The 22,425-nt window shown below is 38.0% G+C and overlaps 3 protein-coding genes across 3 annotated transcripts in view; all 3 read right to left on the reverse strand.

The window, feature by feature from the left end:
• Positions 1–729, reverse strand: part of LOC128364515 (probable E3 ubiquitin-protein ligase HECTD4) — a 35,658-nt gene extending 34,929 nt beyond the window's left edge. Inside the window, exon 1 of the mRNA XM_053325057.1 lies at positions 580–729. Coding sequence (XP_053181032.1) covers positions 580–726 — 147 coding nt within the window. The 5' untranslated portion in view covers positions 727–729. The remainder of the gene's footprint in view (positions 1–579) is intronic.
• Positions 730–6,952: 6,223 nt separating this feature from the next.
• Positions 6,953–9,522, reverse strand: LOC128364571 (procathepsin L-like). Its single transcript, XM_053325128.1, has 7 exons — positions 9,421–9,522; positions 8,981–9,123; positions 8,613–8,810; positions 8,337–8,528; positions 7,842–8,007; positions 7,620–7,725; positions 6,953–7,349 (listed from the first exon to the last, which is right to left on the reverse strand). Exons 1-7 carry the CDS (start codon positions 9,518–9,520, stop codon positions 7,250–7,252), a joined length of 1,005 nt encoding a protein of 334 aa, XP_053181103.1. The 5' UTR covers positions 9,521–9,522; the 3' UTR covers positions 6,953–7,249.
• Positions 9,523–16,589: 7,067 nt separating this feature from the next.
• Positions 16,590–20,856, reverse strand: LOC128364951 (group 3 secretory phospholipase A2-like). Its single transcript, XM_053325567.1, has 5 exons — positions 20,571–20,856; positions 19,628–19,760; positions 18,824–18,958; positions 18,068–18,243; positions 16,590–16,723 (listed from the first exon to the last, which is right to left on the reverse strand). Exons 1-5 carry the CDS (start codon positions 20,854–20,856, stop codon positions 16,590–16,592), a joined length of 864 nt encoding a protein of 287 aa, XP_053181542.1.
• Between the last annotated feature and the right edge of the window lie 1,569 nt (positions 20,857–22,425).

Genomic DNA, 22,425 nt, shown 5'->3' on the forward strand with positions numbered 1-22,425 from the left:
TCTGGATTTTTCAATGAAAGAAAATGAGGGAAAAAACAACATTAATTTAAGGATATAAATCAGTTAATTGGACTTTTGTTGTTGCTAAAGCAGACCACATTAGAGTTTACTACAACATGTCTGGGAGAGATACTTGTCTTATCTTTTTTTATCATTTTTACACATTACACAATAGTTGGCAAGTGTTATAAGAATAAACACTTGGTGAATAAATTGTCCATTAAAGTCTACATATAACATATTTCTGCCATGCTAAGATTGCAGTCATCCGAGCACTTCTATTTTGGAGAGACAGCAGGAACTATGCTTTCATGTGTGTGTGGAGCTCGACAGTGAATCAATAACAAGCAGGGCAGGGAAACTTGCAAACGTTAGCGTTATGTATCACTATCACTGACGGTGTGCTGCAGCTAAAAGTCAAAACATATTTTCAAACCGAAACAAAAACAAAAAGACACCCTGATCATAATAATGTGTGTGTGTGTGCGTGTGTTTGTGTGTATGTGTGTATGTGTGTGTGTGTTCAACATATATACATACATATAGCCTATCACCCTTTGTGTTTGAGGTTTCACCTACCTCTTGCTCGGTGTCCCCCTGCTCCGATACTCCGATTTCACTGGGCAGCTCGGCCAGATCTGTGACCCGAATGAGTCCGTCGTGGAGGAAAATGGTCTCCTCCTTTACCGAGAGCCACTGGGAGGAATCCACAGCCCCGGAGCCCATCGCTCTCTCCTCCGGCAGTGATGCCAAAGGGGTCGAACATTAAAAATTCAGTGACAAGAATGACAGAAACGCCCTAGCTAGGCTGCTCGGCGAGCTACAATAGCATCACTAGAGTTACTGACACCGTGTTATCTGTCGGCGGTGTTTGACCGGGCAGGCTGCACTGCAGCGGGGCGAGCTGACGGCCGGCAACCCGGGCAGTGAGCAGGCAGTAACGGCAGGTCGTTGAGCTAACAGTAACGTTAGCGGCTAACTTACCGTACGGTGTCGTTATCACCGTTACCGAGCAGAGTGGGCGTGACACTCCTACTAAAATATAATAACAACGATACCTTTTTAAAGGACCGTGTTGTCAGGACAAAGACTGCATCTGTCGTGAGCTCCTCTCGCTGTTAAAATGTGACGGCAGGCGGCTCCGCTAACGGCTCAGCCCGCTGTGTCAGTGGCCGGAGAAGATAATGAGCGTCCCAGCTGTCAGAGCGACGCCATGTTTCCAAGGCCAACAGCAGCTCCCAGCATGCACCGCGGGGCCAGACAGAAAAAAACGCTGTCAAAAACATTCTCCATACATGAGTTCATCCTGCAGCCTAGCAACGATTAGTGCCTTAGTCGATTAGTTGTAAGCGACTAAAACTATTTTGATAGTCGATTAATCGTTTTAAGTCATATTTTGTAAAGAAAGACAAAAAGTCAGCTCCTGAAAATTTCAGGAAGTAGTAATGTGAATTATATTATATTATATTTTATTATATTATATTAGGCTATATTATATTATATTATATTATATTATATTATTATATTCCTGGATATATTATATTACTACTACATTATTTACAACTATTACTCAGTAGTATATATTACTCTCCTTCTGCTACAGACGAGCCAGGAGAACATGAGTGAAAGCTAGAGGCATGTTGAAGTCACTTTTTCTGTGAAAGTGACTTCAACCAGCTGCTGACGGAATCTGAGTTTATAACTGTTTATAACAACTGTGATTAAGAGTACCTTACTTATTACTTATTATACTTTATTTTATTTCTAAGTGCTTTCTTTCTTAAACATAGTCCATAAGGACCAAAATAAATTACTACTAATGTTTGCAGTAGTCATACAATGCCCTAAAATTAAATTCTGTGTATGTGAACCATCCAAAAAACAAACAAATTAAAAAAACAAAAGGCCTTGGCTCTGGGTGCTCTGGGCTTAGCCCCAGATCTTGTCAGTTCCTGGATCCGCCCCTGGTGACAACAGTTACCTCTGACAAGTAACATTAGTGTTTCTGTTGAGAAAAGGCCCAGGTCCAGATGAACCTTTGTCACAATGCGTATACTTTCAATTATTACATTTTATTTCAGAGGAATCAAGTCAGCAGAAGACTGAAGAAAAACAAAACGAATGAATGAGTTCTTCTCAATACACGGTGTGATAAATACATACAAGAATTAAGACTCACAACACAGCAGGTCATAGCAGAAGTAACTGTTATATGGACAAAAGGTACATTTATCATCTCTTATGATAGATTGGTTGTGACAAAGCTGACAGAATTGATATATTTCCCAGAAATGAAGCAGGGATTATAAAAAGTGGAGAAATTATTCCTGTGAGAATTTTATTAGTTGATTTTTTATGCTAATATAAAATGAGAATTATAATGTGTATACACAAAATTAAGATATTCAGGAAACTGCATGAATTATAAATTGTAGGATATCATACAGTGTAATGTGGAGATACAGATGCCAATGATCGAATCCCCTTACGGAGTCCAGTAATGCTAGTAACCTGGAGTCCTGCAGTTTTGCTACAGTAAACACACTACAATGTAAATATGATTTGCACTCTGCTGTGTCATCCTTGACATACATGTGAGTATGTAGTTCAACAGTAATAGTTTCTGAATTTGCTTGAATTTGTAAATAACAAACAACTGGTGTTGCTGATATCTTGTTAACTCTCATGGCATAGAAAAGTAAAACAATATTGAAGGATTTCAGTGCTTATATATATATTTCAAACACACTGCCATTTGCACTTTCAAAGAGATGCAGAAAATGCTGTATGAAATGTAAAGCTTATACAGTTCATTGTTGCTGCACACTGCAGATTAGTCTATAATCATGTGAGCTGTGCCATAATATCAGCTTCTCTTTCCAGCCTTAGGCACCGCTTATAAAGAAAAACAGGAATCCCTCTTTTTCTGTTGTTGCCTGAATTTTGCACTCCAGCACTGTCTTTTTCTTCTACTTTATTTAGTGCTTCAAGTAGGTCAGAGGCTTTAGTGAAGCCTCCAGAGCAGCTGAACATTTTTAAGAAAATTCATTAACAGAAACCAACTTAATAATCTGAGACTGGCACTGTCACCACAAAAAGTTGTCTAAGAATGACATGAATAAGCTTATCAGAGCTTCAAACCTTTTTCTGCTGTGGCATTTTTTCTTCTTTGGCAGTTTAATGCAGTATTGAGAGACAAAATCCATCAGGAGGGAGTGGAGACAACTCGGTTTCTTAAAGCTTTCAATCTGAGCAGCCAAGCTGTAAAATTGACAAACAAGCAGGAGTCATTTACAACCTCACATGTAGAAATAAAAGTGGGAAATGAAACAAGAAAAATCTAGAATAAGAAGTGGTGTGTGACTCAGAGAGACACAGACAAAGAAACAGAAAGACATTACATGTAGCATAGATGGGACTGAATAGTCTTACATTACATTTGCTGCTCCAGACTGTAGTAGGAGTCTCAATCTATTGTGAAATGTAAATATAACTACATTTTAAATCATAGGACCATTGCCTGCTATCACTCCCCAAATGATGGCAGACATATTGTAGGTTGCACAGTATCAAGGCCCTGGAAGTGGTAAACCTAAATGGAATGCACCCATCTTTAACATAGTTAGTGCCACCTGCAATGTTCCTGCTATGACATGTCTGAATATTTGCTGTCTTCTAGGTGCAACCATTCAACAACCAAATCTAAGTCAGTGAAGGAAAATTCTGTTATTTTATAACCTTGGCCCTGTTATAATACTTTTGGCAAGAATACCTACAATACAGTTTACTCTACCATTGCACTCTCTATTGTTGTAAAGAATGTGGACACTCTGCTGGAAACAGCTTTTTAATTATTTCAAATGGCAATAAGACCCCCAACACAAAATACCTCTCCTGTTTCATTAAATCATTTTATCTACACAACTTATTATTTTCTCAACCTCTGAGCTGCTGTGGTTGCTTAATTTCACTGAAACCTGAAGACTGAAACCTGGAAGTAACTCAGGAATGCATAATACACTAATAATGGATTATTTTGGTAATAGCTTTTAGTTTGGTTGGTTAAAGCCATGTAAGGCTTGGACTACATAAAGCTGTCTCCAGGAGGGATTTTTTTATGTCATGCTCAACTACTAAAACGAAATACACAAGAAAACACAAAGCACGATTTCTTTCAATGTTCTCACACTATGAAAGATTACTTTATTACTGTTCTTTAAAACATCCATCCCTGTTCTACTGCAGTAGATACAGGAGGGGCTTGTCTGGAAAAGTAGGGTTACTAAATTATATGAAAAACTTTGCTGAATAAAACTCAAAACCGAATTCAATCTGAAACATGATTGAAGCAAAAGAGAGTTCCAGGTTTTACTTAGCACAGGTATCCATCAATCTGTTGCTGGTCTATATTTTGAAATACACATGTTCATTTTTCTTCTGTAAGATTCTTCATGATTATGGAATAGAGTAAAAATAATACATTCAGATTTGGCCCGTAAGACTTAAATTACTGGCTGGTGCAATCACAGCGGTAGGAAGTCTTTGTCTCTGTGTTCTGTAGATCATATTTCTTCTTCAAAGGAGGGATTTTGTATTTACATTTATCCAGATGTTTGAGGCTTTCACACATGAGCTGATTATCTGCAGGACCGAGAGTAAACTACTGATGTTGTTATACTCTACAGAAGCTTGACACACTTTCTGAACCTTTCAATAAGTTATCATCATTGGTGTTATTAACATTCTACACCACCTGCAGGGGGCAGAGCTACATAGTTCAGTAGTTTGAGCTCAATGAAAAGGTTAATGCCCTGAGTGGCTTTAGTAATCCCACTGGAATTTTTGTAGGTTCCTATAAACTGCAGGCCCTTACCATCACATTTCCTCCTTCTAATAGCATTATTTCTTATCAGGCAATATTAATTAAATTAATAAATGTATAGTTTTAATACCAATATTGTACTTTTTTGGTCTATCATCAACTTCAAATTTGCTCACTCACATATAAAATGCAGTTCTCTAATTGTTGTTTTCTCACATTCAAATGAATAATGTCATTGGAACAAATTCAAACATTATCAGCTCAAAATATTACAAGCAGGCTGACATGTGACCTTCACTGATATCACTGAGTGTGTGGTTGATGGTCAGATCCTGACTTCATTTTAGCTCACTTAGGCCCTCGCTCACAGTTATTACGTCAGTCACACAAGTGCAAGATTTGTTGTTGGTATATGCTAAAGAGCTAAGAGCAAAGAAAAATGTTTCAAGAACTAATATATACAGTATGTACAGGCTATCCCAAGTGTTCCAATTACTCCAACCACGTAGGCTACATCCTGCATTGATGATATATATTTTTTTACATCCTGGTTGGGAACATGTCAGGACACGTTAGTGTGTACACTACAAGAGATATGTGTTCAAATGCATCCCAGACCACCTTGGCAAGTGGTTTGAGTGATCAGATCACAATGTGTATTGGAGATCTTTTACACTTGTATTTAGTGCTGTCCACTTGTGACTGTATCACCCAAGATGCATGCTAATGCCAGTTGTAAACAGGAATTTATGGTTTTTGTAATCACCTCACTGATTATAAACTAATTAACAATTTTACGACTCTTGGTATCATTATAATTACCTGCACTGCAAAGGGCTCCAGCAGAAGTGAAGGGGTTATGCATTATGTAAGGCAGTATTTCCTCTCCACATGGATATTGTGGGAAATAGTATCACCCACAGGCTCATGGTGTGTATTACTCCACAGGAGATGGGAATCCTCCATCCATCTTTATGAAAGGAGGTTGTTTTCTTCAGTTTTGTTGTGACAGATGTTGCAAAAGTAGCTGTAATCCAGTCTTTTCTAAGTTGCCTTACTTAGCGTCACTTTGACAGGCAATCTATTTGTACTTGTAGAGGGTCTAATGTTTGTTTTTTTGTTCCTGACATTATTTATAATGACACTGAAAAATGTCACTTCTCACATAGTCAGTCTCTAAATGCTTTGCTAAGGACAATCTCCAAGGTATGTTGTTAAAACTTGGTGGAAACAATTGAAAGGTTCAAGTGAATAGCTTGCATTTAGAAATCCCCAGACTTTGTTAGACAGAGATTTCCAATATCTCTCACATGTATCCTGGATCCACAGCAGCAGCTTTGCTTTGGAGCTTTCTTGTGTCTTTTGATGGGTGTTAGTGAGTACTGTTAATGTGCTGGCCTCTGTGTTAGACAGCGAAAACAGAGCTTTTAATCAAGAATGGACAGTCTTACCCCAGTTTTTACACAGAGTACAATGTATTGTAAACACATAACTGAGGGCAAACAGTGTGCAGTGCAGTGAGCTAAAGCTACTTCAAGTACGCTGGGATTCATGAGGGAGCTATAATTATGTGAGTACACATTTATCATATTCCTATCACAGTTATGTTGACCTGTGATAATTGTTATTAGCAATATGGTCTTAGCTGCATCCTATGTATTTCCATACTTCTGTGACAACAAGCCACAGATAATTATTTTTTGACTTTTGGCTATTTAATTGAACAAAGCAAAGAATAACTTTTTTACACCTGCAGTAAAATTACATAAATCAAGAAAGCATAAATAAATCTACATGACTGATTTGCATTACTACATGCCTTTGAAGCATCCCATGTTCATGTTGCAAACAACTGTAATTGTAACAACTGGAGTCGAGGGACCTAAAAATGAGGTTGAGAGGCTAACTAAAATTTGATGGCTTGCTGAATACATCTAGCCAACATGTAGTAATGGATGTATTGTTTGGTGTTAGACAGTCCTAGGCACAGCACTGCCTCGTTGATATGTTATTCATGAAAATATCTAATATCTGAAAGCCACAGCATTGTTTATACACTGCAGAACATCAGCAACGATATAATTGTGAATAAAAAAACACCGTTATACATCGATTTTTTTCTTTCAATGTAAAAATGTTTTATTTTGTTATATTTATTTACATCTTCATAAAAAAGTTATTCTATTTAAAGTGCACCACCGATACCAACTTCTCAATAACAACAAAAATACATTTATCCCCACAACTTTTGTCAAATTAAAGTGAATTATGTGTCACTGTTCTCCTCCTCTTTGCAGTAAACATGAGCAACAATCAATCAATGGTAGGTAAAGTTAAATCTGTGCAGACACCCAAAACTTAAACTTAGTGAAATAGCATTTCCATTGGTCAGATAAATGGAAAATGGAAGAATTTTGAGTTTCTTGTTCAGACCAAGGGGTAGCTGGCTGCAGTAGCGACGCCGCACTGGTTGTTTTTGTTCCTGGCCATCATAATGTATCCCTTGCTTCCCCATTGTAGACCCCAGCTAGAGAAACACACAAATCACCAACAATATTTAGCTGTTATATGTAAAACAGGATTATAATCATAATACTAGTTAATATGTAGAGGTGTTATGATGTAAACATTGAAAGAAGTAAAATAATGGGGTTTGATTTAAGAAGTTGACAGCATCCTGACTGAGTTTGACTTCATTTGTGCAACTACAAATAAGCTACTGCTAAAGCTGAAATGTGAAAACAATATCATGGTTTCAAATGTGACACCGCTTTCTGTTAAATATGAGCAGCCTTACCTGTTCTTGACAAGCCAGTAGTCACGTCCGTTCTCAGTGCCGTAACCTACAGCCAGTACACCATGGTCCAAATCTTGGCTGCTGCAGTCTGGCTCATCATACACTCCTAGAAACACACATAACAAGGTTAAGTAAAAAAAAACCCAACAAACTCTTACACTTTATTTTTTTGCATTTTATATATTTGATCTTTTCAATTAAAGGCTAAATAAAACTGCTCACCGGATTCATAGAGCTGGAAGGATGAATGAGATGCATCAATTGCAATTGATACAGGTCCAATGGTAGCCACAGCCTCCTTCAGGGCACCTTCATCACCAGTTTTCACATCAACGTAGCCTGTGCATTTGGCACCAATAGTGTCAGGGTTGTAACGGCACTGTCCATCCTATTTGAAAGAATATTTACCAAAGTACACAATGGACAATGGAAATGGTCATTAAATGTTGAACATTGGGATGTAAATCTATGAAAAAGTTAAGAAATGCTTTGTTTAGATGGACTGCTTGAGGGTTTATGTCTCTGAGTATCCACAAGATGGCAGTATTATATATCTCTCCCATGGGGCATTATTAATCTCATACACCTTGAAAGATTGCTACCATATTTCAGTGTATCTTCACATTGTCTCTAACCACTGCTTTTTAACATGACAATGACTGTTTTAAAGATTATGCCTTACACCCAGATAAAATCAACAAAATCATTTCTGTTTACCTCAGCCTCATAAGGGTAGGACTCTTCTGTGTCTATTCCTCCATTATGCTTGATGTACTTGAAGGCGTCGTCCATCAGGCCTCCACTGCAGCCCATGTTGCCAAAGTCACCAGAGCAGTCAACCAACTGCTGCTCGCTGAGAGACACCAGCTTCCCTGTCTTTTTGAAGTGCTGACCCTCCAGTGAGCCAGTCTGGAAGAGGGATAAGTGAATTTGTAAACAGAAAACATTTCTGTAAAGTTATCTGCATTACCACAGGAGTAAGGTTGTACATACTGTACTGAAGGCCCAGCAAGACCCGCACTGCTTCTGATCTTTGACATCAGTGACGTATCCTTTGTCCCTCCAGTCAACAGACGTGGGCAGATCTGCTCCCCTGAACAGGCTGAGGAAGGCAGAGCCACTGCGAGGCGCTGAGGCATTGAAGGAGCCCAGACAGCCCTGGGAAACCAGACGTTTGTACTCTTCGTTTTCCTGTTGAGGAGGAACACTTGTTAGATTCTTCATCTGAAAATTTCTTTCACTTTATCATCACAAGCTGATTGCAACCAAATGACAAAAAGATCTGCTTTTCTTCTGTTTTAAGCTGACACACATTTACTGTAGGTAATGAATTCATCATTTCTTTTTTTTTCTCTTCATACCATGTCAGCAAAGAAGGTCATGCCAAGGCGGTAGGACTTGATGCCCTCATCAGCCAGGATGTTGTGCACCAAAACCACTTTGCGGTTGTTGAGCCAGATTAGCTTGCGGTGAGCCTCCTCTGATGGAGAGTTGTACGACTTTGCTGCCAATCAGAGCACAATATTAAATTTAAAAAAGGAACATTATCAATGATTAATAATTAATTGTTGAAATAATTTTCCCTTCCCCTTTATAGATTGGCATACAGTACAACATTTAGTCAGATAAAAATCCTTTTTACTTTATACATTTAAATATGTGATTCTGTGTAAATAAGCACATATTATTAGCAAATTTAGGCCTTACTGACAGTATCTACATTGAAAATCAACCAAAACCTACAGTACTTGACAACAGACTTCAAAAAAGATCAGTCTGATAAGAGCTTTTAGTGTCTCACCAAACTTGAGTTTCCAGGCGTGGAACTCCAGGTCCTCCAGAGAAAGGCTGGCACAGCTGGCCACAGCCAGAATAGCAGCAGCAACCAACATCAGCTTCATCCTGACTGACATAAGCACAAAGAGAACAGAGATTCTGGGTGACTTGCGGGAAACAAACAGGTACAGTTCTGCTTACTTTCTAGATAGATTCTCTACGTCACAGTTTCTTTGAATCTGTTTTTCATCTCTCCCGGAAACTCTTTCTCATCTTTATGACTCTGTTTCTTCTTTGCAATAATACACCTGCAATACAGGAAGTATGTAGGTGTGTAGGGTTGTCTGTGTGTGTCTGTCTGCGCTGTTGTTGCTTACCTGTTTCTATGTCGATCTGTGCAGTTAAACTTGAGGTCAAACCACCTGTAGATAATGCAGGACTGTGTCAGATAGGAGCTCTTATATAGCTGACTACATTTATGACGTGCAGTATGTCCAGTCAGGTGGCTGTCAGCAGCTCATAAAGAGAGAGAGAGAGAGAGAGAGAGAGAGAGAGAGAGAGAGTCAATCATTGAAATAGGGAATGAATGAGTTATACATTATAAGAAGTTCATGTGATGCTATTCTTTTGGGAAACATATTCTTCAACCTCAGCAAAAATAATAACATGATCATTACTCAGCAGTTTGCTTTTTGGAAATTACACACACTCTGTCAAAGAAGCACAGCATGCATGATTTTGTGTTAGTATGATGCCTTCATGTTAAAAATAAACACTTGAGAGTTTGGGTTCTCTCCAGTGCTCTCTGATTCCAGTAAAACAGTGATGGGGATTCCTCACAGAGACAATAACATATTCATGTGTTGCATGAAACCTCATTAACTAAACTATGGAAAATACATGAGCAGCCGTTGGAGGCATTTTTACTTCTCAGAAATGTAGGTGGCACTTAGACTAAAACTCATCTCTCCCCCTTTAAAGGATCTCCCACATTGGACTGGAATATTTTCTGTTTGAATGAATCAGAAACACAATGAAACGCCAGAAAAAGAAAAAGAAATCATTGGTAGCTATAACGTGAAAAGTTTCATCTTACGTGATAAAGTGATAAGTATCAAGTTAAAAAGTGAAGTTTCAGTATGACATTATAAACTTATAACGTGATATAAGGAGAAACTTCATGAGGAAACGGTGTGCGGAGAACGGATAAGAACATGGCTCATTTACACGATTTGATTCAACTTCATGCTTGGGGGATAATATTTTGATAAGTATGCTTACATTGAGAAGTATTTTAAAATGCATGGGGCTGTATACTCATTCATCCTGCTGAGTCCGACTCATTCGATCTGTCATAGGAGGAGCCGACACAGTCTACAAGCACGCACGCACGCACGCACACACACATTAAGGAGCGCACAGGTTTGGTCTTCTGACTTCTTTTAGGGTTTACATATGATCTCTGTCCGTAGCCATCATGGTAGGATGAAATGGCCGCAGCATATTTTAACCACAGATAGATCTTCACTTTTAACAGCTGAAGGGAAGTAATCAGATCAGATATGCCCTCTTGGGAGCCAAAACGCGCGCTAAGGTGCCCTCTTGGTTGGCAAAACACGTTAAACTGCCCTCTTGGGTGGCAAAAACATGCACTAAAGTGGTCTCTTCAGTGGCGAGAATGTGCTGTTTGTGCCCTTTTTTTCTTTTCAAAAAGTCTGTGCACGCCACTGGTAAGGCTCCTTATAAGATATATTGTAACATGTATATTATGCACACACACACACACACACACACACACACACACACACACACACACACACACAACCATGCATTCCCCCTGTATTAATTGAACTCCTTGCTGCATTTGATACGATTTTAATATGATTCATGAGTTTCCATAGACCGTTATTCAAGACTTCCTCTCTGTTTACGCACACATCCTGTTTTCATCTTGCTGCAAGTGTGTTTGTTCTGAAAGTTTTACCTGTTCGCAGAAATAGTCAGGATCTTTAAACGTCACAACAATAAGAGCAAATATTATTTTCCAATCATATTTGAATGAATGAATCTGAATGAGCAGAAACCAGAACTTGAAGATTTCAGTGAGGTCAATAATTATTTTTTATTAATTTGTGTCAATCAACGAATCATGAAAATGATAGTAACCACAATGTGGATTCTTTTAAACCCTAAGAAGTAAAATACTAAAAACTACTTTCTGACCGCTGAATGCCCCACTCGCCTGCTTTATTTCCTGTATTCTCTCTATCTATCTGTCTGCCTGACTATCTGTATGTCTGTCTGTCACAAGGCTTCTGGGTCATGACAGTATTTCACACCATAAAGATGCTGGGAAATGAGGAAAAACTGAGAGGTAAGCTAAAAGTTTACAATGTCACTGAACTCTTATTAACTTGTCTTGTGTTTCACAGAGTGTGGCAATACTGGTAATGTTGTATTGTTTTTTTTTAGAATATCTGACCAACAGCTCTATGCATTTGCTTTTCTGCATATGTTTTTATTTATTAATTTTGTTGTAATGTTTTCAACCCAACAAGTCTCTGCAGCAATTGGAAATTTGTGAATACAGAAAACTTGCCATTGGTACAAAAAGGGTCGGCTTGTGTACAAGCAGAGAGAAGCCAATGGTGGGTTTCATTGTGAATTTAAGAATCCATGTGCAAGTGTATGCTAGTAAATGTGATGTACCTTTCATACTATAAAGCAATTACAACAGTGAAATAAGATTTTCATAGATCAAGGTTCATAGGTCAAGGTTTCTATGCACTCATGCGCATGAGTACACACCTACATTGAATTGCACATACAGCATATGAATACTTGAGATACGTGTACTGCTGGGGAGCTGACAGGTTGTGAGATTCTGCAAAATTGAAACCGACAAACAGGAGTGTTCGTGACTTCCATGTCATGTGCTGTTTTTTAATTGGGTTTTTTTTTGCATGTCATTTTTTTTTATGTCTCTTTCCGTTTGCATGTGACTGTTATATTAGGTTATAGCTCTGGAAATGACACATCAACTATCTGAAATATTCGTGACAAAGGATATACAGTTATGCAATGTGGTACAGCCACATTGCATAAGTTAAAAATGTTAAATGACACAAGCTTTTGCTGTCAGCAAACAGGCTGATTGAATTCAATAGAATTTAGTGATGATGGAATGACAAGACAGTTTATGATTTCAACATAGATTCAAGTGAGCAGTAACGTACATCTTGTTAGGATCAAGAAAAAAACAAAAACAAATTGTTTTGAATGTGATTGTGTATCATATGATGATGATGATGACACCAATGTCTTATGACTCATTATCTTTGAGGTTAAATGTGCATAAGTCTATTATCTTACTGTTAATGGTGACTGGTCACAGCGTGTGGACCTCACCCGCAGAGTTTTTGTTATGTGAGATACTGGTAATGCTCACTTCCTCATATTGATGTTCTCTGTGTACAGTAAAGTGTATGAGGGGAATGAACAAGGGCTTTTCCAAAACTATCTAAAACTAACTAACTAACTAGCTAACTATTGTAATTTTAATTGTACAAATGAACACACATGGCATGTAAATAAGCTGGATTTCTGCCTCATTATGTCTACACCTTTCAACTAGTCCAGTTTCTAAATAGTTGATAACCTTTCTGCAGGAAAGAACATTCTCAAAATGTGAGTCAGTTAGTTGGATGAACATAGACAGTTAGATGATAAATAATAATAATAATAAAGCAGGCATGTCTGCAGGTTTAAATAACTGATTGTGAAGGAAGAATGGAATGCTCTCGCCCAGGAAACAAAATGTTCACTATTGACATCAAAGGTCTTTCTGGAGGGCTGATTGGAGGGATGTATTTATTACTCTTGGTTGAATAGTAATATAATTTGGTCCCAGATTCATAGATGGGTTTCCATTTATTGGCAGTAATAAAAAGTATATGATACAAGCTTTCCAGAGATAAGAAGACATACTGACCCAGATAAATTCAGCCTGAGAGGAGGTTTATCCTTACTGTACCTCATGGAGGTGTAGGAATAACAAGTATTACAATGTGAATACTTGGAATTCCTACAAAGCTTTGGATGCTCACCTTTGGTCACAGTCCAATAAATTCAATTTCAAATTATGCTATTCAGATTTAAATTTTTTGAATACGATTATTCAAGTTGAGCAATTTAACTTCAAATAAAAATGATTCAAATTCACTTTTTAGTGACATATTTCTGCCCGTAGGCCAATGTTTAAGGCGCATACCATATAACTGCAATGTGTGCTTCCCAGTTGGGGGACTCTTGATGCATGCAACACCCCCCTCTCTCTTCCCTTGACCCCTGTCCCACCACCACCAAGCCCCAAATAAAGGCAGAGTGCCCAAAATATTATGTTTAAAAAAAGACACACTATGTTTCCATGACACTTGTGGTGGCAGTTTTGTTTTACGCCACAATTTAAATAAGATTTGCACTGCTGTGTTATCCTTGGCATACATGTACTAAAGTGGGAAATAAGACAAGGTAAGGCAAATAATCAAAAACATTTTTGAACACATCAGGTTGTAAGATTTGTATGCATTTCCTGACAAATATAATTCCATAAAATTGGTACCCCAAAATCCTGAATATTGGTCTTGGTCATAGTTTATAGCTACATAAACTATGACCCAGACAGACGTCCAATCACAGCCACGCAGATGGTGACCTCAAGTGCCTTTTTCTTTTTTCTCACTTTCATGTATCTACATGTTGCGAAATATAGAAAAAGTAGTTATGTTTAGTAGTTATAGTTTATAGCTACATAAACTATGACCAAGACCAATATTCAGGATTTTCAGGAGTATCTAGGTAAATAGTAAAGGATTCTGAACACTGATGCAAAACGTTATAAGACAATAGAGTTTATGAAATGAATGAACAGATGGGGTGCATTGAACAGGTTGCAGAGATTCAGGAAAATTTGATTAATATGAAACAAGAATATATGTATAAAATGTAATAAGAGATGTACTACTACAACATAAGAAGCAGTGGTAGATCACACTACAATAACATGCAATAGGATAATGTGTTTATTCCAGTCATTATTGCTCAATGAGTCATTATTTCTATAATTACAAAGTCATCTGGGAATGTGTTATTGAACTTGAACTAACTTGCAGGTTGCTTTGGAAAACAGTCATTTATCATTTCTGAAATTATTATGTATTATGTGCAATTAGGATAATTGCTATATTGCTATAATAATAGATGCTAAAATGTAATTATTTACAGAAATGCCCGTAACACATGACATTAAATTAACTGTGCAATTCAATTAGAAATAAAAAATAAACAACTTATTGTAACAGTTTTGTATTGCAGGTCTTTATAAATATATTAAATTTACATATATGGCATAAAAAAGTAAAACAATATTAAAGGGTTTCAGTACTTGAATATTTCAAACACACTGCCATTTACACTTTCAAAGAGATGCAGAAAATGCTGTATGAAATGTAAAGCTTATACAGTTCATTGTTGCTGCACACTGCAGATTAGTCTATAATCATGTGAGCTCTGCCATAATATCAGCTTCTCTTTCCAGCCTTAGGCACCGCTTATAAAGAAAAACAGGAATCCCTCTTTTTCTGTTGTTGCCTGAATTTTGTACTCCAGCACTGTCTTTTTCTTCTACTTTATTTAGTGCTTCAAGTAGGTCAGAGGCTTTAGTGAAGCCTCCAGAGCAGCTGCAGGGAAAAATTAAAAATAATTAACAAAACCCAATTTAATAATCTGTTATAAAGGCAAACTTAGACAGGAAACTGACACCACCACCACCACCACCACAAAAAGTTGTCTAAGAATGACACGAATAAGCTTATCAGAGCTTCAAACCTTTTTCTGCTGTGGCATTTTTTCTTCTTTGGCAGTTTAATGCAGTATTGAGAGACAAAATCCATCAGGAGGGAGTGGAGACAACTCGGTTTCTTAAAGCTTTCAATCTGAGCAGCCAAGCTGTAAAATTGACAAACAAGCAGGAGTCATTTGTCCTCACATGTAGAAATAAAAGTGGGAAATGAAACAAGAAAAATCTAGAATAAGAAGTGGTGTGTGACTCAGAGAGACACAGACATAGAAACAGAAAGACATTACATGTAGCATAGATGGGACTGAATAGTCTTACATTACATTTGCTGCTCCAGACTGTAGTAAGAGTCTCAATCTATTGTGAAATGTAAATTTAAAACCATAGGACCATAGCCTGCTTTCACTCCCCAAATGATGGCAGACATATTGTAGGTTGCACAGTATCAAGGCCCTGGAAGTGGTAAACCTAAATGGAATGCACCCATCTTTAACATAGTTAGTGCCACCTGCAATGTTCCTGCTATGACATGTCTGAATATTTGCTGTCTTCTAGGTGCAACCATTCAACAACCAAATCTAAGTAATTTTAACTCAACTCAACTCAACTTTAGCTCAACGTCTGAGCTGCTGTGGTTACTTTATCTCATTGAGACCTGCAAACTCTTGTTTTATTAGCAAAAGTGGAGCCCTCCACTGGACTCTCCCTGTCTGGGTCTGATTGTGTAATGTATTGTGCTGTGTGTGTTGTCTCTTCTATTTGTATTTTTTTTATTCATTCATTAGGGACTACGGATGCAAATTAGCAGCTTTTTCCCTATCGAAAAATAAAGCATTATTATTATTATTATTATGAGTACTACTCTCCTCCGATCACACATGTATTCATACAGTGAACTTTGCCTAAATGTAGCCCACCAATCAGGATGTGCCTACCAGAATACATGTGAAACCTACAGTATATTTGGCAGCATTATCACTTTCCAACATCCCTCAACCTCTTCAGTGAGTAGTTTAGCAGGGTAAGGGTCCATAGGTGGAGGGCTCCACATGTGCTAATAGAACAAGGGTTACAATACTGTAACATTCATTGTATCTGACGCAGGCTCCACTTTACCCTATGGGTACAGTGAGTGGGGCCATTTATGCAAAGTTCAGTGGGTGTGTGATAGGAGGAGAGTAGTACCATAGAGTCCAGTAGAGGGAGGAGCATGTGTGGGATAGAACCCAGGAATGAAAAATACACAAAGGATGGATTATTTGGGTAATAGCTTTTAGATAATTTCAGTCACAATTATAGTAAAAAAACACAAAACATTCAGATTTGACCTGTAAGACTTACCGGCTGGTGCAATCACAGTGGTAGGAAGTCTTTGTCTCTGTGTTCTGTAGACCATATTTCTTCTTCAAAGGAGGGATTTTGTATTTACATTTATCCAGATGTTTGAGGCTTTCACACATGAGCTGATTATCTGCAGGACCGAGAGCAAACAAATAATACAAATTATAAATATTCTTAATGTATATTTCTTAAACTGAGCAACTGAGTAAACTACTGATGTTGTAATACTCTACAGACACACTTTCTGAACCTTTCAATAAGTTATCATCAGTGGTGTTATTAATATTCTACACCACCTGCAGGGGGCAGAGCTACATAGTTCAGTAGTTTAAACTCACTGAAAGGATACAAAAATAGTTTTAATATTAATATATTGTCTTTTTGGTCTAGCATCAATTTTAAACCTGCTCGCTCATATACAATGCAGTTCTCTAATTGTTGTATTCTCAAATATAAATGATACATGTCATTGGGACCATTTCAAACATTATCTGCTCAAAACGTTACAAGCAGGCTGACAGGTGACCCTCACTGACTGTGTGTCTGGTGCATGGTCAGATCCTGACTTCATTTTAGCTCACTTATACTAAAGTGAAGCGCTGATGGTTTTTAGCAGTAATGCACCTCACTGATTGTAAACTAATTTGTGATGTAATGATGCCTGGTATCATCATAATTACTTGCAAATTATGCTGCTCTGCAAAAGGTCCCAGCAGAAATAAAGGGATCAGCAGCTGCATGCACTCACCTGTCATATTATGAAATGCATTATTTTCTCTCAGGTTTCTCTCTGCATGAAGGTTGTGGGAAATATGTTTACCCACAGGCTCCTGGTGTCTATTACTCAAAAGAAGATGGGGATCCTCGCCATCCTTATGAAAGGAGGTTGTTCTCTTTAGTGTTGTAGTGACAGGCGATGCAGGAGTAGCTGTAATCCAGAGTCTTTTCACAGTGTCTTGTTTGGGTGATTCTGTTGACTTACTCTGCGTCACTTTGACAGGCAATCTATATGTAGATGTAGAGGGTCTAACAGTTGTTTTTTGTTCCTGACATTGTTTACAATGAGGCCGAAAAATGTCACCTTTCACATGTATCCTGGATCCACAGCAGCAACTTTGCTTTGGAGCTTTTTTGTGTCTTTTGATGGTTTTGGCTGCTGTGATGGCTGTTAGTAAGTGTTGTTGAAGTGCTGGCGTCTGTGTTAAAGGTGGGTTGATTGTTGAGGATGCTGTCTGTGGATGGGAGTTTGCGATATCTTGTGAAGGAACTTTAGTTTTGTGTGTGCAGAAATCCGATCGGCCTTTTCTGGTCCTCTTCTTTTCTCCAGATCTTTTCTTATTTGATATCAATGCGCCTCTTTTAGAAGCATTTGTAAGACCTTCTTTCCGGTGTTTTTTACATTTTTTCCCCTTTATCCTTTGGCGGTAGAAAGTGTCTCCTCTGGGTGGATCTCTGGATCTACATCTATGTTCACTTTTAGGTGACTTTCTGGTCAGGATAATCTCAGGGTTTTTCGTTACATGTGGCCTCTTACTACTTGTTGACATGTCAGTGTTGCTGTCAGTGTCATGTTTGCTTGTACCATGAGTGCTGTTGTAAGAAAGAGGTTTTTTGAAGACAGCATATGGAGCCTTGTTGGCTTTCTTGCACCTGTAATGTGAAAATGAATGTATGTTAAAATGTAGTCATGGAAAAGAGACAACCTCAAAAACAGTTTATGCTGTATTTTCAACACTTAATGGCCACATTCCTCACATATTTATTCAATTAAAAAGGGGTCAACTTTGTCATTTAGAGGACAGTATAGGCATTTTCCTTGGAAGGTAATTAAAATAATGCAGTGGAACATAAATCCTAAATTAGCGTTATTATATTGTACTTTGTTAACGGAGTGTCTTTGGTGCTAGAAAAATAGTTAAGCAGTATTCCTCCTTTGAAAAGACAATATTTTGGTGACCTGATAGATACAGTTGTGGGTACACAGTAGAGGTGTGGCACTATGCCCTTCATGATAATGCTGGGTTTGGCGGAGCGTCAGGCATGTTATTACAAGACAGGCTGTTCAGCTGAACTGCAGGGGCACATCTGCTATTTAAGTTTCCATGCCATATCAGAATAAATGTGCTTTCCACTGAACACTTTTTGTTAAGCTGCCCTTACTGTTGTATTCTACATAGGTGGTCTAATATTATGTAGTTAATGCAAACAGGAGTATTAGTATGTCCCTTACATTCCCCACCAGTACATCTCAGTGCATCGCTTTTGTTGTTTGAGCTCAAAGCAGGGAACCCGCAGGATGTTAAAGAAGCTGTAGCCCACCATACTGGAAATGGTATCATTCACTTCAAGAAGGCACTGTCGAAATCTGGAGGATGGCAGAGAAACACAAGACCAAGGTCAAATAAAAAGCACAGGACAGTCTAGTCAAAATATTCACACATGTACTGCAAATACCCTTGAATTTTGCCTCATTTTGTCTACGCCTTGCAGCAAGTACAGTTTATAACAGTTGACAACCTTTCACATTTTAAAATGTGTGTCAATCACTTATGGATGAACACCAAGAGTTAGTAGTTAAATCTATTACATGTGCACCTGTCATCATCACTTTATGTGAAGTGTGAATGAAACAGACATCTCTGTGGGTTTTAATTACACATTCTGACGGGAAAATGGAATGCTCTCATCCAGGAAACACAAAATAGAGAGTAACATGTTCACTCTTGACATCAAAAGTTTTTTTGGAGGGCTGATTGCAGGGATGTATTTATTACTCTTGGATGAATAGTAATATGGTGCCAGATTCATAAATTGGTTTCCATTCACTGGAATAGTGATAAAATTATATGATACAAGCTTTCCAGAGATGAGACCACTTTGAATAGTAACCACACCAACATCTGATTAATTCAGTCTAAAAGGAGGGTTATTCTTACTTGATCGTGCTAAACGGTGAAAATAGAAGTCAGGGGAAGGGGAGTCACAACGGAAGTAAAGAAAAACTTGGAATTCCTAAACATTTTTGGATGCTCACCTTTGGTCACAGTCACAGTGTGAGACAGTGTAGAGGTTCGGGTTGAACACTCCATAATCCACTGTAAAAGATGGGATGATATGCTGGCAGTGGTCGTGCTCACGGCAGCATCTGTCTGCACTCTCAAACATGCCTGTTGAGCAAAAGAACAAGACTTCACTTCAGTCACGTATCAAAGGACAATTTGCATGCAGGCAAGTGTACAAGCAGAGATCACTTACCTGATTAAAAATGATAAAGCTGCTGCTTCAAAGACAGCTGCTTGAAAATATGAAAAGGGCAGACTGTAAAACCAAGATGTTTAACTTAAAGAACCCACTGAGCACATTGCTTTGACTACTTTCTATTTACTTTAAGTTCAACTTCTCTCTTATTTCTTTTGATATTGTGCTTATTACATCTTATTTTCAATTATGTTTCAAAATTACGTTCATTATGTTCAAAATGTTTGATTTTAATTCAACTTGAATTATCTTAACACACCACTGGTTCACTGTAGAGCTGCAATGATTAGTGGATTCATTGTTGGAAAGAAGACTAATCGGCACCTATTTTGATGATTTTTTATTTTTTATTTTTATTTTATTTTTAGACAAAACTGCTCCAAAAATGCAGGTTTTCATCTTCTCATGCATGATTATGCTTTCTTTGTAATTATAGTAAATTGTATGTCTTTGCGTTTTGAACTGAGGATGTGAGCTTAGGCTGCATGTGGATAACTATAATGGATATTTTTTCACAATTTTCTGACTTGACAGCATTACTCCATTAATTGAGTTAATAATAAACATATTTGCCGACAATAAAAATAACATTTGTATGGTTCACTGGCATGCTTTCTACATCAAAATGATCAACTTAAATTGATGTCTCTTCAGCCCAGTTCAATTCAATAAAAAAAACTATAGTCATACTTATTCACATCACATTTCATTGTGCTCACCTAACTGTTCATATCCCACAGCTTTGCTTCCAGTGCCGCACCACAGTGTCCCTGGGAATATCCAGGAGCGTTTTCTCCGACTTTTTTTCTCCTCCTCTTCGCCTCTTCGCCTCTCTTTCGTAACCTTTTGCTCACTAGTGTTAAGTGTGCATGAGGAATCCAGAGCTGGCATCATACTGACATTAATATAACGCTGGTTGATTTCTTGATTGCTTCTGTCGCAAAGACTCCTGTAGCTTTCGATGACGAATGGATTGACATTGACTTCGCATGTTACCAGTTGCATGTGTGCAGACCAGAGGGTGAGGTACAGGGACCGCACACCTGCCGTGTCCTCTCGCAGAAAAGTGACACGCGTTTGTCTGTCCTCTGCGGGACTTGATCTGAGACAAGAGTGTCCTGATCCGATCACATCTTCAGCTTCTGACCTGCTGAGTAATGACAAGACAAACCCAAGCTGGAGTATACCTATATAATTGCTTTGCATCTCAATGTATAATTGGGTGTATCCTATAATCCTGTTTGGAGATGTCTACTTTTTGCACCAGCCGGCGTGTAAAAGCATCACTGTGTGAAAGGAGTATCTGAGATGAGAGTGTCTTATTATTGGCCATAAGATGTGGAGGCTCGGCAGAAATATGACACTCCTCACTTTTTACTCTTTGTGTGTGTGTGTGTGTGTGTGTGTGTGTGTGTGTGGTCTCATAACGCATGCATTTGCATTTGACAATTACGTCATTTGCTGGGAATCTGGAGGTTATACACAACATAGTCAAGGCCAACAATTCTCAGGGATATTATGCATCTTGATTAAACAGCAAACATGGGACTGTGACTTTAGAGGACATCCAGAGACCAAGCTCTAGGATAAAAGCTGCAGACTTGTCCTAACCTTTAGGAGTTAGCAGCAAGAATAACTGCAAAACATGCAGGCAGTGGTTCTCAAACGTTTTCATGTCAAAGACCCTTGCTTTCAATGAAACCCAAGACCAAAACAGTCATACATTATCCCAGTGTGTAACTTATGTACTTTCTATATGTCTCACTTTTTTCAGTTTCTATTTTTGCTCATGTAATAACCAGTATCTAATTCACTAGTCAAATACATTATATACACTGTATGTTACTCCCCTTTCATTTACTTTCATCTTCTTTGAAAATCTCAACAAAGGCATTTCTTGACAATTAATTACATCAGACTTTTCAGATTCAGTTAGATTTTATTGATCTGTGTAAACTCTCTGCAAAATCTTTACATGCAAATTATTTGCAAACATACATATTTTTCAGTGCATGCACTATCTATTTACAAATACAGAGATAAACAAGGAAACATTCCACTGAACTGGCAGAATAGAATCAAGTAGAGGACAGCTATGGGGTTTGCTCAGAGAGAAGCCTGTTGTTGAAAAACTATTGAATATAATTTATGTACGATGCTACCAATAGTTGTTTGATTCCTCTTTTTACTCTTCTCCTTTCCTTCTATTTTTCTCTCTTTTTCTTCTCTTCTCTTAGAAGCTAAGGAGCTAGCCCAGTTTGGGACTCTCTGGGACTGAGACAGTGTCAGATGCCTCCAATTGAAAAATATTCCTCATGAAAAAACAAAAAAAATCTGCCTGTAAACACCTCTAACAAGGCACAACTTCCATGTTTATATCACCCATCCAAGTCTCCTTAACCCCACTGTGATTACCTTGTGAGGCAGCATGATTTGCGATATCACGGCATAATGAGATCACATGAGAATCCATCTTGTCAGGCTTCAAGTTATGCACTTGTGTCCAAACCAGAGTTAGGGTTAGAATCCAACTGCCTCGCAAGGTAAGACAGTGATAGGCAGATGGTTCATCCA

The sequence above is a fragment of the Scomber japonicus genome, chromosome 9, assembly GCF_027409825.1.
Source record: "Scomber japonicus isolate fScoJap1 chromosome 9, fScoJap1.pri, whole genome shotgun sequence".
Lineage (NCBI taxonomy): Eukaryota > Metazoa > Chordata > Actinopteri > Scombriformes > Scombridae > Scomber > Scomber japonicus.

Coding starts and splice junctions, on each gene's coding strand:
- LOC128364571 (XM_053325128.1), bottom strand. CDS start 9,520: ATGAAGCTGATGTTGGTTGCTGCTGCTATTCTGGCTGTGGCCAGCTGT. Junction 9,124..9,420: donor CGCCTGGAAACTCAAGTTTG/GTGAGACACTAA, acceptor TCTGATTGGCAG/CAAAGTCGTACAACTCTCCA. Junction 8,529..8,612: donor CTTGCTGGGCCTTCAGTACA/GTATGTACAACC, acceptor TCCCTCTTCCAG/ACTGGCTCACTGGAGGGTCA.
- LOC128364951 (XM_053325567.1), bottom strand. CDS start 20,856: ATGCAACTGGTAACATGCGAAGTCAATGTCAATCCATTCGTCATCGAA. Junction 18,244..18,823: donor GAGATGTACTGGTGGGGAAT/GTAAGGGACATA, acceptor TTCACATTACAG/GTGCAAGAAAGCCAACAAGG. Junction 16,724..18,067: donor GACCAGAAAGTCACCTAAAA/GTGAACATAGAT, acceptor TCGGTCCTGCAG/ATAATCAGCTCATGTGTGAA.